Source organism: Magallana gigas, chromosome 2 (assembly GCF_963853765.1).
Source record: "Magallana gigas chromosome 2, xbMagGiga1.1, whole genome shotgun sequence".
Lineage (NCBI taxonomy): Eukaryota > Metazoa > Mollusca > Bivalvia > Ostreida > Ostreidae > Magallana > Magallana gigas.
This window is the reverse complement of record NC_088854.1, coordinates 39,467,837-39,482,302: the sequence shown is the minus strand read 5'-3', so window position 1 is coordinate 39,482,302 and position 14,466 is coordinate 39,467,837. Positions and strand designations below refer to the sequence as shown.

The window sequence follows — 14,466 nt, the reverse complement described above, 5'->3', positions numbered from 1 at the left end:
AATTTGGGTTATTACAATTATTTTTCTTTTTTATATTATGTTAATTGTTGATGTACATTCTGTGTTGTGTAAAGTGTTACTCATTTAATAAATAATTATGTAAATTAAAAATAAAATGTCATATTTGTTGTCATACCAACAGTTAAGCAATCTTTGTGTACAATTAAATGTACTTTATTAGGAAGGGGCATAAAAGTGTTGACTTGAATGTTTTAGTAGTTTGTTGGGGTTTTTTGTGAATTAAAGAATAAATTGCTCTGTGGATGTAACAATCCATTTAACATTTCTCAGCTCGAGAGTCCAAGACAGAGAGAACAGGTATACCAAATATAACACCATGATAGTTTTGGTTGTCTGTCTGTTGCAGAGAAAATACCATATTGAAAGTGTTCGGCAGATTGTCGTACATTAGATTTATTTTATGCAAGACAACTATGGGCAATAGTCAACTTTAAAATTCTTAATTTAAAGGCAGGTATTGTAGCAATATTAAACGTTTTTGGTTTTGAATAGAAAAACGGTCTTAAATTACTTCAGTGTAAAAATTGTTTCATACTTGAGATAAACAATCAAACGTTTCAGAGAAAACTTTGTTCATTATTTTCAATTGAAATAACCAACAGTGTGAGAGTTTGCATTTTTTTTTAATATTGACTTTTTTTTAGTTTTAATAAATTATTTTTTATTATTGACTTTTTGGTTGTAGTCAATATCCGTGTTTATCTGTATGTGACAGTAGAAAAACATAATGAGCACATTTTAATGCAAATCAATCTTTTCTAAACTCTGTCAGACGCAAATGTAGATTATAACCAAGATATTTTTTAAAAAATATTGGCATGTACTCAATATAAAATTTTTGGGAAAAAAATGTATTTTTAATACATGAATTCATTTTCTTTGTTGTTTTTATGATTCCTTTAAATAGCAAATAGCAACGTCTAGATAGTCATAAGACTAAAATATTACAAAGTACGGTTATAGACCTTAACAACTTCATTACTAAATACAATCAATAAGCGAATGTTAAACAATCTGCTAAACTAAATGTTTGAATTTATGAAATGTAGTTTTAGAAGAATTTTTTTTTAATCTACCTGACTCTTCCCTGCATTTCTCAAATGTTCTTCTACATGCAAAGTATATACTAGTACGTAACATATCTTAAATTTCTTATATGTCATGCATTGTGATTTTTTACATCAGATATTTGGATTTATGCTCACTTGACTTTGAATTTTGTAAAGCCATGAATTGCACTTCGAGGAGTTGTCCATGATCAAGTGCAAAGTCGCTATAAGAAACAAGCTTAAAATTAAAATAACTTTTTTATGCTTCAACAAGAAAAAATTTATATGATAACAGCATATTCAATGGGAGTGTTACAATTGATCAAAATCAATGTATGTGTCAACGATACACGATGGATACTTCTTTGTTGTGCATTTACTGTTATTTGGATCCTTGAGCTATTCCTTTTCCAAGCATTGGTCCCTCTTTATGAAGGAAGAGTGGGGGCCAAACAAGGAAAGCGTATTCGGCACCAGACTTCGTGTATGCCCTGTACTTATCTTTGTCAAATTTCCCTTTAGGCACATCGGAGTCGATATACACTGCAGGGTCCTGCACACACATATACAAACACAATGTCGCACATGCTTCTGCGTATTTTGCCGTTGCTTTGCCATATTTCTTTTTCTGATTTTTCAAGAATGCCTGTGATAACATTAAAATTTATGTCGTTCAATTTTTTATTTCCTTTTCGCATAAATGCAGTCTGAAGATTGAATGAACATATCATTGTAATCATCGCTTATACATACCTGGCCTAGAGTCCCTGCAACTAAAACTGAAATTGATTTCCTGTGGTCCTTGACCTGCTTGGATAATCCATGTGGCCATTTCTAAAATTATGCTTATTCGATTGAGATAATCTACAACTGCTGTCTTTATCTTAAAATAAATTTACTTTAAAATGAAAAGTTAATTTTTTAACAATTGCAGGAAAATTGTCAAACAAATTTTACTTTATTCATGATGAACTGTTTTATCAATCTTCAAAATATTAAGGAGAAATATCCATTTAAATAGTTTTGAATAACTAACATTATGGTTTTCCAGCCCAAAACCTTCCATTCCTTTTGACACAGAGTCATAGAAAAATGTCGCCTGCTTGCTAGAAAATGCATAGGCATCCTGTGAAATAATCAAAATTATGATCATGTAAGGTTTTACAATTATATTAAAAAAAATTTCATTTGTAGATGTATGTGTACGTTATATTTAGGAATTGTTTAAAACAAATTTTTCAAAGTTTATTTTTCTCAATTTTTATTTATTTAATACATAAATTTGAACTTAATGAGGGTTGTTAGGAAAACTCGATTTGGATTCATGAAAAAATTTTGTGCAATTTGAATATTATAAGTTTTGTCTAATGACATTTAATTAATGGTGATAACTGCAGAAGCAACAAAACAATTTCTAAGGATTCAAAGATTTTTACTTTATAGGATCAAACACGACATACGGGGTTCAAAAAATATAACAGAATATATTTTAATTAAACTGTAAAATTATTGTTGCCTAAAAAGTAATGCGAAACGATTTTTAAAATGCAATTATTGGAAGGTGGGTTTTGTAAGTTTTAGATGCTTAAGGACCATACCACAGCAGAATCTAAATTGCACACCTCTCTTAATGCAATTTTGTGTCCCCTTTAAAAATGGATGCTAGCCCTCTCCAGTCTGAGTGTTTTAATGTTAGGAATAAATTTTATCTGACGCGGGAAACTTAAACAGATATACTATCTGAGAACACTTTCAATTTAATAAAAGAAAAATATTGCCTTGATAAACTAAAACACAATTCTTTGGGTACTTGAGGTGGTATGGGACACTTTGCGATTTCAATTTGATAAATGTAAATCAAAATCATTTGTACAATAGGTACTACAAAATCAATTTATTGATTTTAAAACCCTCTATTTATCAAAATGATATACATCAAGAAAGGCTCAAAATCATTACCTTAACTATATCGAAAAGAATTTTAATTCCTTCTTCCTCAGATTTACTTTCCGTGTCGGTCAATTCTTCTAATGCATCCGTCCACTCATTGTCATAAAGTTCTGAGAAATGTTCTGCCAGATTTGTAGGACGGTTTTTGTCACTCAAGTCGGCAATATTAGGATTTCCTTCAGTTAATTTGGCACCTGCCAACTGACTGAGTCTACACAAAAAAGAAAGTCATGGTATAAAGCTATCCATGCTTCATACATTGAAGTTGCATTAAGTTAACTCAATCAAAGGACCCTGGGATAATTATACATCATTTTTGTGGTTTTAATTTACAAAGTGTTACTCAAATTTGAATTTGGCTTTGGATTATTATATGCTGCAATCCGGTTCTCTCATAAGTTTATTTCTTTCGTATTTGCTTATGATTTTTTTATAAATGCTTATTGCAATTTTAGGTTATATCAGTTGTTTTGTACCAAATAATCATTGTTTAATTGCAAATGGTAAAATCGTCGCGAGTGAAAAAAGTTTACACTAAATTGAACGCAATGATTGCATGTATTTATATGACATTGATTGTGATTGCTTGTTTTCTTAAATATTTGTTCACATTAGAATTAAAAATACATGTAAGTGAGCATTTGTTTTAAACTATACTCCTGAAAGTCAACTAAACAATATTTAATTATCTTACCTATTTTTTAAAGTTTCATTTTCCTGTCTCAACGATGCAATATCTCCAGCAGGTAAATTCTTCGGCTGTTTCTTACTATAAATAAGATTTTTTTGTTAAAAACTGCCCTTCTTTAATGATTTTAAACAGTATATTTATCACTTGGTCTTTTTTCTCTCACGTTACAATGAATTGTGAAATCACCTACTTTTTTGACTGTTCTTTCCTGTTTTCAATGTCTTCCTGCAATTCTTTGTTTTCGCTGTAATAAATATGAAGATGGCTTACGTTTTGTTATTAACACATTTATATTTCTTTCATAATAAAGGTTGTGTGTATAATATACATATACATACTTCGCCAATTGTTCTGCACGACTTTTTTCTTCCTCGTATTTCTTTTCTAAACTTTGGAGAGCATTCCCACTATATAAAAAATGACCCGAAATACAATTCTAATGACAAGTCTGACAATGAAATACAATTATCGAAACACTTTCATTGCTTATCAAAGAAACTGTGAGTAATAATTTATATTAACAAATCACAACATTTGCAAAAAATATACGCTCTATCATACATCACAAAGAAAGAAAGACAAAAGTACAATAAAATACATGTGTATCGACGTCTATTACAAGGGACATCCTGAAATGTTGCTTCTGTCGAAGCATGTTGCCCGACTCAGGTGTTTTCTATAGATAAATCTTTTTAAACATCTGTATATCTCGAATATCATTATCTAAATTAAGCCGCTTATGTTCAGGTATATTCAAGGCTCCAAACACCACTTTTACCTGGTTATTATATTAATTTTGATAAGTGACGAACACAGTTTTGTATGTTTCTGAGATATATTTGAAAGTACATCTCTGCCCTTTGCAATATTCACACCTTTCAAAACTAGTATTGCCCATATTCTTTGCGATATAACTATAATAGCCGCTTGGGTTTAAATGCACTCTTCGAGTATTGAGACATTACTCTTACTCCCTTAAGAAAAAAGATAAATCATTGCAATTTCACCAGAACATAAATCAGGATGTCTTTTATTAACGCAAAAATCTTGAAGTTAATGACATCATTTGTTCCTTCCTGGTAAGCTAACAAACATGCCTACCCGGCGCAACCACAAAATCATCGCAACGTCATTTTAACGTTTTCTCTTAGTCATATATGTTATAAACACCTTACAAACGAACGGAAACACGAACTATTCTTCATTTTTCTTCTTCTCTTTTTATTTTAAAATGGCAACAGTTACATGTATTACCTAATCAAAGGGATTCCCTGCACCTCGGGAAAAATATTCGGGTCTATCGACTGCTCAAGCATTAAATAATTGTATAATATTTTCCATTCTTCATTTTTTTTTATATCGAGTTATTTCTGCCGAAAAGTAAGCTTACTGTGAAACTTCTCTTCCATTCATTCTGTATATATCTCAGAACTGTTAAAATCAGTTTGTGTGAAAAAAAAGTGCTTGGTATTTAGTTCCGTTGTTTTAATTCTAGTTAAACAATCAGTAAATAAACCCCAATTAAATGAAGCTTTTGACTCTTTTCAATCGTATAGTTTTTATTTAACCAATTTTTTGGGCAAAAATTTTTTTTTTCCGGAAGTCACACCAATTTTATGTATATTCGCTGTGCTGTGTTGATGTCAAAATTCAATAAACCGTGTCAGTCAGATTGTAATTGCTTGGTAAATATTAAGTACTCTCTTCGTATTACAAACAAAAGTTAGTAACAAAACAAAACAACTAAACAAAGTCTTAATTATTTTGTATTATTTCTTTGCTAAATTATTCGGTTAGGTTGCCTCAATGTTTATGCCAATTTTCATTAAAATTCGCCACTTAGAAAGAGAGATATTTGTGTTGTCTCAAAAATTTACGAACAACCCTCATATTGCCAGTTTATAAAATCCATAAATAAGCACTGCCAGGATTACCGATACTGTATTTAATAAGACAAACTACATAAGGAAAAGCTATACAACGCTAAGTGAACTAGTCAGTCGGTCAAGATTTTGATACTGTCTCACCTCTGTTTTTTCAATGTTTCCAATTCTGAGGATAGCCTAAAATTATATATAAAAAAGAAAGGTATCTTAGTGGATTGAATCTATAATATCTATATGACATATGGCTTATCATAACCTTAAAAAGATAAATCGAACAGAATCATTTTTATAGTCTGATAAACACTATTCATACAGATAAACTTCAGAAGCATCATTTTATGTGAAGTGCTCTACTGTTACCTCTTTATTTCTTCTTCATGGCTCTTGTTCTTTTTCTCAATTTCATCTACAGATCTGAGTTAAAAACATGTAATTATCTATCATATTCAAGTTCTTCATATTTAGCCTGAACTAAACCAATTATTTAAATCATAATGACTATTGGTTGCTCTATTATATCAAATGTTACAGGTCAATATTTTAAACATAACCAGCTCTTTTTATTGACATTTTTTTTAAAAAGAATTTTGTCCTTTTCACATTTCTTTATCGTTTATTAGATAACCTTTTTTTAAAGTTTCAAAACTTTTATGTACATTTGTTAATTGATTAGATGACCATAATAAAAGTTATAATGGATCTATTTTGCGTAACCATAGTCCTGCATATAATGATTACTTAATAGTTTTTAAATTGGAATTTTTATTATGTTTGGCAATAATAGTCCCGATACATATAAGCATGAAGCATTGCTGTTATACTTAAGGCGCCATAAATTAATAACTTGTAATCACGTTTATTAACTTACTTTTTCCGTTCATTATCTAGTTGTTCTTTAAGCGCCTTTACCTCAGAATTGTCCGTGCTTTTATATAAAAAATAACATTCTACGAATTGAAGATTATAACCAACCTCACTTTCTAACAAAAATTGTGACAAATTATACATAACTTTTCTTACAATAATTTGACATTTGATTAAAACATTTTTATTCAAAATCAGGAGTGATAATCTGTTATGTAACCTTTGATTTCTCGACTTCTCCGTGTCGGTGGTCAGCCTGAAAACATATTAGAATTAATTTAGTTGATCTTGTTCTAATATGACAAAAAGAACATAGTAAAATTGACAAAAGAATTAATGTAATGTATTGATAAAACTGAACTATTAAATAAGCAAAAAATGGCTACCTCTTTATTTCCTTTTCGTGGTCCTTCTTTATTTTTTCAATTTCATCTTCGGTCCTTTTTACAACACAAAAGTATCTTTCATATTCATTTAAGAATATACAAAATATTGATACTAATCAGTCGTCTCAGTATTTTATCAGAAATTAACGACAGGGATTATTGAATATCAAATTTTTATAATCAGTAACTCATCTTTCATGTTGTACGGACTCTCCCCTTTTTCTCTTCTTTGAAAATTAATTCTTATAAATCTTTAAAGTTTTTAAATGGAAGTTTGAATCCAACTGTTGCATAATGGTTGCGATCATGAAATAATTATGCATGGATTTTTTGCTTATGCTCCCTTTAATTTGAATTTGCAAAACGTATTTATTTTCTGTAAATTATAAGTCAGGTTCATTTTAGATGTTACGTATATCATTGCTGTCATTTCATATTCTTAAAACATCATCAATAAGGAACTTGTAACAAAGTTTATTAACTTACCTTTTCTGTACTTTCTCTAGTTGTTCTTTAAGTTTCTCCGCCTCAGGATTTTCCGTGCTTTAAATCAAGAAGAAACATGTAATTAATTAAAGAGAAGAACGTTTTAATCTCAATTGGTAAAAAAAATGTGACGAACAATAAATTAACGTTTTCATTTTTCATTTCCAAATGCTTTACATAGGAATTTAATTGATATATTTAATAAATATAAATATTGCGGTGTTTCCAAGTTATCTTACCTCTGATTTCTTGAATTTTCCACTTCAGTGGTTAACCTGAAATATATTTGAAAAACTGATATGTTAAACTGGTTTTTATTTGACTTAAGACAATAATGATATCGACAAAAATAAACCTGAACAAGAAAAATACATGTTTCAAAAATCAATGCAAAATATAACCCCAAAAAATCAATCAATTTAATTTTTCTGTGTAATGATTCTTTACATTTATACAAATGAAAAATGATTACCTCTTTATTTCATTTTCGTAATCCTTCTTTAGTTTCTCTATTTCATCTTTAGTCCTACGATCAGCACAAAATATTTGTCATATTCAAATCATTGAAATTAGAGTATAGAAAACAATAATATTGAAAAACTACATGTATTTCTGATTTTTAGTCAGAATTTAATAACGTGAATGGTCAATACCAAATATTACAAGAAATGTGATATACACAAACCCTTCTTGGTTTTTTAAATACCGGTAAATGAATAATAGAAGATAGTTACAATATTCATTGATTTATAAAATAATTATGCATTTAATTTTCTTGATTAAATGATTCTTTACAATTATTCAAATAGCTACAAGTACCTCTTAATATCATTTTCGTGGTCCTTCTTTAATTTTTCGATTTCATCTTTATTCCTATGATCAACACAGAATTATTTATCATATTCAAATCATTACAATTAGAATACTAAGGACTATTGTATACCTATTAAACATTAATATTTCAGAATTTTAATCAGATCGTACCAACGTGCTTGGTCAATACCAACGTTAGGAGTAAATGTTACTAAACACAAACTCTTCTTAGTTTTTTTAAGAATTGTATGATTAGGTTTCTCCCCCTTTCCACTTTTTATATCTCCGAACTTATACTCTTTACAGTTTCATAAATAACGTTGTAATTTATTTTTTTATAACAGTACTTTTATATAAAAAAAAAAAAATAACATCATTCATTGGATTTTTTATTTATTTTTTTTTCATTGGAATTTTTAAAGCTTACTAAGAATATTTCTTTAATTATAAGTATGATACATTTGAGATGCTATGCGTATCATGGCTGTTGCTGTTTCACCTAAGTCATTACATGTATTAATTTGGAACTCAAAATCAAATTATAACAGAGATTATCAACATGCCTTATCCGTTCTTTCTCTAGTTGTTCTTTAAGTTTCTCCACCTCAGGATTTTCCTTGCTTTAAATCAAGAAGAAACATGTAACAAATTAAAGAGACATTTCAATCTTAATTCTAAAAAAAAAATGGTGACAAATAATACCTAATATTTCAGTTCCAACAATTTACTTATGGTTTTAAACATTAATACGTGTTTTCAATAGAAAGATTAATGCTATGTTTTAGAGTCATCTTACCTCTGATTTCTGGCTTTTTCCGTGCCAGCAGTCAGCCTGAAACATATATGAAAATTAATTTGAGTTGAATTGGTTCTTATTTGACATAAAATACATAGTGAAATTGACAACAAAGAAAGAACAAGGCACATAGTAAAATTTAAAAAAAAACAAAAAATAAAACAGGACAAGATAATGCATACTTTACAATCAATGCAAAACACTATGAAAAAAACAACAATTAATTGACTATATATATATGTATAATTATACAAATAATAAATATCTACCTCTTTATTTCGTTTTCGTGGTCCTTCTTTAATTTTTCAATTTCATCTTTACTCCTGTATGTATAATCAACATGAAAATTTCTTCATTTTCAAATTATAAAAACTTAACTACACAATAAATATAATTGTTTATAATTACATGTATTTCAGAGTTTCAATTAGAAGTTAACAACATGCTTAGCAATACCAACTATAATTAGTAAATGTTATAAACAAGAACTCTGCTTATCATTTAAAATCTACGTTTTTTCATATCAATGCATAATCATAAGAATTTCAAATATCCAATAAGCATTTGTTTAATTACATTGATTTCTCTACTTTTAGCATGTCTCTCTAACAATTATCATGATTTACACATAAAGCAAGGTAGGAATATTCTGTTTGTCGTAATCACAATATTATACAAAAATTATATCTCATGATAATTACAGTAAATTACGTTTAAAACAAACTCGCTTATGACGAATTGACGATTATGATGTATATATTTAAATTTTCCGTGGATTTAAATACATTGTGTAGCTAACGGATATAACGAATAACGTTAATACATAAGTTAAATCGCTTGTCCTTGTTACTTCGTTAAAAGCGTTGTTTACTGTATCTTAAATGACAACCATTCAATCACGAAAGAGTTTTACTGACGATGTCGGAATTTCGCAGTCATTTTGATTAACTTCTAAAAAGAAGGTCTGCTAATGACAAGTTATATTGATGATTATCCTTTCGGGAAGTATTAATATCTATGTTCTCGATAGAGACAGTTGCATTTTCTTTGTGATAATTTGTTGTTGTGTTAAAGGAAAAAAGTAAAATAAATTTATACTAAACACCATGCATCAAATATAATGTACTTTAAGATTAATGAATAAAAGCGACTACCCCTTTAGTTCTTTTTCGTATTTCTCTTTTATTTTTCCAATTTCATCTTCAAACCTGCGATTAACAAAGACAATCTATTATATTCTAATCATTAGCATAAAAACAAAACAAATCTAAAGTAATTACAGCATTTAAACTCATAATTTTACAACATTTATACCTGTAAATGGTCAATATCAAATTATACATGTAAAAATATTAACATTATGACATTTAAAACAATAACTCTATGAATTAAAATCTCTACTCAATGCACCAATTTTGGATACACGATTTTAATAATTTCAAAATCAAACAGGCATTCGTTTTATAGTTTGCCTACATGACATGAAATCTGTATTCCAAAACACATGCAAAATGATGCAATCCCTCAAATATAAAGCACTTACCAATAATTTAATCTTATGAAATAAAATTCTTAATTAATTTTCACATAACGCAATTGAATGTTCCGAAAAGTAGCAATTAAATAATTACGATTTTGATTTTTGATGCTGTCGAAATGACACTGTTTGCTCACTTATTAAAGCTCGGTCAATGTAAAATCTTACTTTTTTCGTTCATTCTCTAGTTGTTCTGCAAGATTCTTGTCCTGGGAACTGTTGCTGTTGAGATTAATGGTATGTTTCATTAGCTGAGATGTATTAATGAGTGTGAAAATGATGAGGAACTCGGTATATGTTATAGAATATAATATAGTGATTGATTATTTTTTTTTTATCAATCCAATAAAAGATACAGAAATATTAGGGGCTAGCTGTAAAGTATGATGATGTTTATCACGCAATTTCGTCAGCACAAATAGCTACACCTCAATTTTTTTTATCAATAATCTTAGTTAAGAGTATGAAGAGAAAACTGTTGGGGCTTTTAAACAGCCGTTTAATACTGTCTGGTGAAATGGTCTTTGTGGCAAGTTTAAAATTTAAAATGTTGTACTCTACCTTATAAGCTTTACGGTTAAATTGAAAGTTTTTTCTGTTATATGTCAGTATTTATTCTTGAATGGTTTCATACTGGGCTATGAATCAGTATGTCTTCTTTGCATATTTTTACCTTTTTATACCCCTTTTCTATATTTTCCATTGTACCTTTGACAATTTATCACCAATTGTAAACATAAAGGTGTACCTCATGAACCGTCATATTTACTTGAGTATATTATTGGAACTGAGTGGAAAAGGAAAAAGATATGAGATGATGAGATGCCAACCCTCACAAGAATTTAGGTTTTAAGGATTCGATAATTTATTGTATTTGTTTGTCAAGATATTAGAATGGAATACCCTCTACTACCCCCATACACACACTATTTCAAAAAAGGACGGTATGTGTCTGCAAAATTACACATGGTTTTATATTCTTTTACCCTTGTGAAGTTCTCTGCTGCTTTGTCAATTCTTTCTTCAATAATTCAATTTCAGCTGCAGACCTGTGCTTACATGAATGAACAACATTAGGATTTACTTGCATTTGTTATAAGTTATCCTTATCAAAAGGAACAGCATTAATGGGTGTTTATGCTTTGTTTTAATTAACATTAAGAAAATAAAATGCACAAATACTAAGTCTTATGGTTAATAATATTCTTTCATTACCTATCTAGTTGAACGTCTTTTTTCTGTAAAAGAGTCTCTAGATTATTTGTTTCTTCTTTAGCTCTAAAAAGCAAAGAATAAACTATAAAGAAAATTTTGCTATATTAATGAAATATAAAAGATTATTCCATGGCTCAATATGTCCTCAGAATTAAAATAAGATTCAAAGCTCTCTATCTTTTGTCATTTACATTGCAATAATGCCTTGATTCGTCTACGTATTGTAGTATCAGAATCTGTTGTAAATTTTTTAGTGTACATAAATTGTTAAGTCTTTTCTATTGCGATACCAGCTACGTAGGTCTTTTAGAACAACTTACTTCCGGAGCTGGCCTTCGTATAACCCGTTGAGGAATTCATTTTCTCTGTAAAAGATTAACAGTTTTATTTTATTCCAAGGTAAGGAACTGATTTTTTTGTTCACTCATGAGTTCGAAAGAAAGAAGACGATGTATAGCAAAATAATTAGATACATACTCCTTCGGTTGTAATTCTGGACCTGGTGTCTTCGATTTTGGAATTGCCGATTTGGCTGAATTCTTTTTCGTATTCTTAGGCGGCATGGATGAAGTACTTACTTTTGTATACCCTAGGAGCTAAAACACATATTAAATTGTTATTGTTGTTTATACTCAGTGTACGTTCCTGGTCCAACGATCTTGACAGAGGATGAACGACCTAATATGGAGTCATTTTAAGCAGCGATTAACTCACTAAACATTTAAGATCACGTTTTATTATATCTGTACTCACATTTTACCTTATTTTACTTCCAAGTTGTTTATAAATTCCATGACAACATTACCTTCCGGGAATACGATGATAAACACTAAAATGAAAGTAGAAATCGTGTACCGTCAAGATCAGGCCGAAACTTGTCCACACGTCAGTCATTTAAATAATCTATTTTTAGGTTTAAAGGTATTTCTAATTTTAATACTCCACCTGGGTGTACAGGTAATAAATATTCAATTTGCAACGGCAATGTAAAAGAGCGACAAATATTTAAGAGTTAAACAGTGCTAATAACATGTAAAGGGATATATTTATAATTTAAAAGTGCCTACAGGTTGTCAAAACAAGCTGATAAGCTGCATAAAGGATGTCTGTGTCCATCGGGTTATCTTCATAAATAAAACTATATTTTTCACATGTGTATATTTCAATGGAAATGTATTTAAAGATAATTCTATCGTTATAATGTATGAATGTATTTTATGACTTGATATTATACAATTTTGTTATATTTATTTTATCATATTATATTACATAGTCTCAAAATATTACATCATTAAAGAAATCTGGGTTAAGTGATTGTCTTGTTTATTGCTGGGAAATACCGTTACAGTTTGATTCTCTGTGTAAATATTGAAGGGGCAAATGTTCGAAGAGAGATATGAATTGCTCAAAGTGTGAAAGTATGTGATCTAAAGTACTTGTACAAGTTTCTGTATATAATTTATATGTAAAATTGAAAATTTTGGCGGAAATATCAATATCGTTATACTGATATTTTTGATATCAAAATATTAGGTATCTCTCTTTTTTTTTAATATATAATTACTTGTATAGCAAATTAACGGGGTCAAATTGTCGCAATTTTCCCAAATATCTTCCTGCTTTTAATTAATTTATTGAACATTGATTACAATTTTTGTTTGGTCCTTGAAAATAAAATAACTCATTATGTTTGAATTTATAATACAAATCTTGGGGAAGGATGAAAAAGATTTGACATAATACGTCAAGGATTCTTTACCGCGTTATGTTCTCAAAATAATGTACGAAGTGCAACATGGAGGTTAATTTCGGCGACGGTTGTTTTGTTTGTGACATTTTGCATTTGCTTTAAAAAGGCTCTTTGAACATCTATTAGAGAATCTTGATCTGTGGCAGCAACACTATTAATGGACAAATCCGGTTATTGAATAAGTCGTAGGTGTTTAAATGTGTCACTCTGTCATTTTATTGCTACATTTGTAGATTTTTTAACGAACCAGTCTTACTTTGTGTTTATCAGTAATTTTTTGTATGCATAAAAAAATCTGTCGAAAAAGATTCCAGATTTAAGCCTTTTTCTATTACATTCAACGGACGAAAGCTATTGGTTTAATTTTTCCAGCGTTGGATGTATAAAAAAATGTTAAGTGTCCACACTGTGAAAAGAGTTTTTACTTATTAAAAAAAATCTTGCTAGTCTGGATGTGTATTAATTTTGAAACATTTTCCCTACGATTTCATCCTATGTAATCTATAAACCATAGATTTTTAATTTTTTTTCAAATTTCATTCTTTATGTTCATACGCAAACAAATACCAATATATCTAAACTCGTTTGAATTGTGGCCTCAGTTGCATATAAACACGACCGGGCTTTTAAAGACATAGGGTTAAAAAATGCTTATTACATGTTAACATTAGGCTTAAATTTTCTCATTAACCATGCACATGTACAGCGCAGCAATTGCCAATACTAATATCAAAATACAGGTGTATCGTAACGATTCACATATGTTCCTACTATAAACCGTACCCCTTCCCTGAAAATATAGGAAATTGTTAAGTTTATCCAGAGGGACCAAGCCCGTTTAACATTAATTTCAATGTAACCATAAATAAAGAAAGGGGTCGAACTCTGACCCAGATAAAAAAAACTACCAGCTCGCTTTAAAAGCCAAATAAATCAATTAATTTTTAAAACACTCGCAATATACATGTTTTTTTCATAAAAGTAATGTCTAAGATACAATTTCAAGTTGATGGGTCTTAAAA

At 29.1% G+C, this 14,466-nt stretch overlaps 1 protein-coding gene across 8 annotated transcripts; it reads right to left on the bottom strand.

The window, feature by feature from the left end:
* Window positions 1–733: 733 nt before the first annotated feature.
* LOC105341597 (calponin homology domain-containing protein DDB_G0272472) lies at window positions 734–12,585 on the bottom strand. Of its 8 annotated transcripts, none has more exons than XM_066076519.1 (26): window positions 12,455–12,585; window positions 12,172–12,290; window positions 12,015–12,059; window positions 11,695–11,757; window positions 11,466–11,528; window positions 10,648–10,701; window positions 10,097–10,150; window positions 9,212–9,265; window positions 8,943–8,978; window positions 8,710–8,766; window positions 8,153–8,206; window positions 7,806–7,859; window positions 7,573–7,608; window positions 7,334–7,390; window positions 6,848–6,901; window positions 6,682–6,717; window positions 6,466–6,522; window positions 5,958–6,011; window positions 5,739–5,774; window positions 4,050–4,118; window positions 3,902–3,955; window positions 3,715–3,789; window positions 3,030–3,231; window positions 2,107–2,196; window positions 1,824–1,904; window positions 737–1,716 (listed from the first exon to the last, which is right to left on the bottom strand). In XM_066076519.1, exons 2-26 carry the CDS (start codon window positions 12,255–12,257, stop codon window positions 1,453–1,455), a joined length of 1,785 nt encoding a protein of 594 aa, XP_065932591.1. In that variant the 5' UTR covers window positions 12,258–12,290; window positions 12,455–12,585; the 3' UTR covers window positions 737–1,452. The 8 variants fall into 8 exon arrangements, with proteins under 8 accessions (XP_065932594.1, XP_065932596.1, XP_065932591.1 ...); XM_066076518.1 differs by having other exon boundaries at window positions 12,448–12,583; XM_066076522.1 differs by lacking the exon at window positions 5,958–6,011 and having other exon boundaries at window positions 734–1,716; window positions 12,448–12,584.
* Window positions 12,586–14,466: the final 1,881 nt, after the last annotated feature.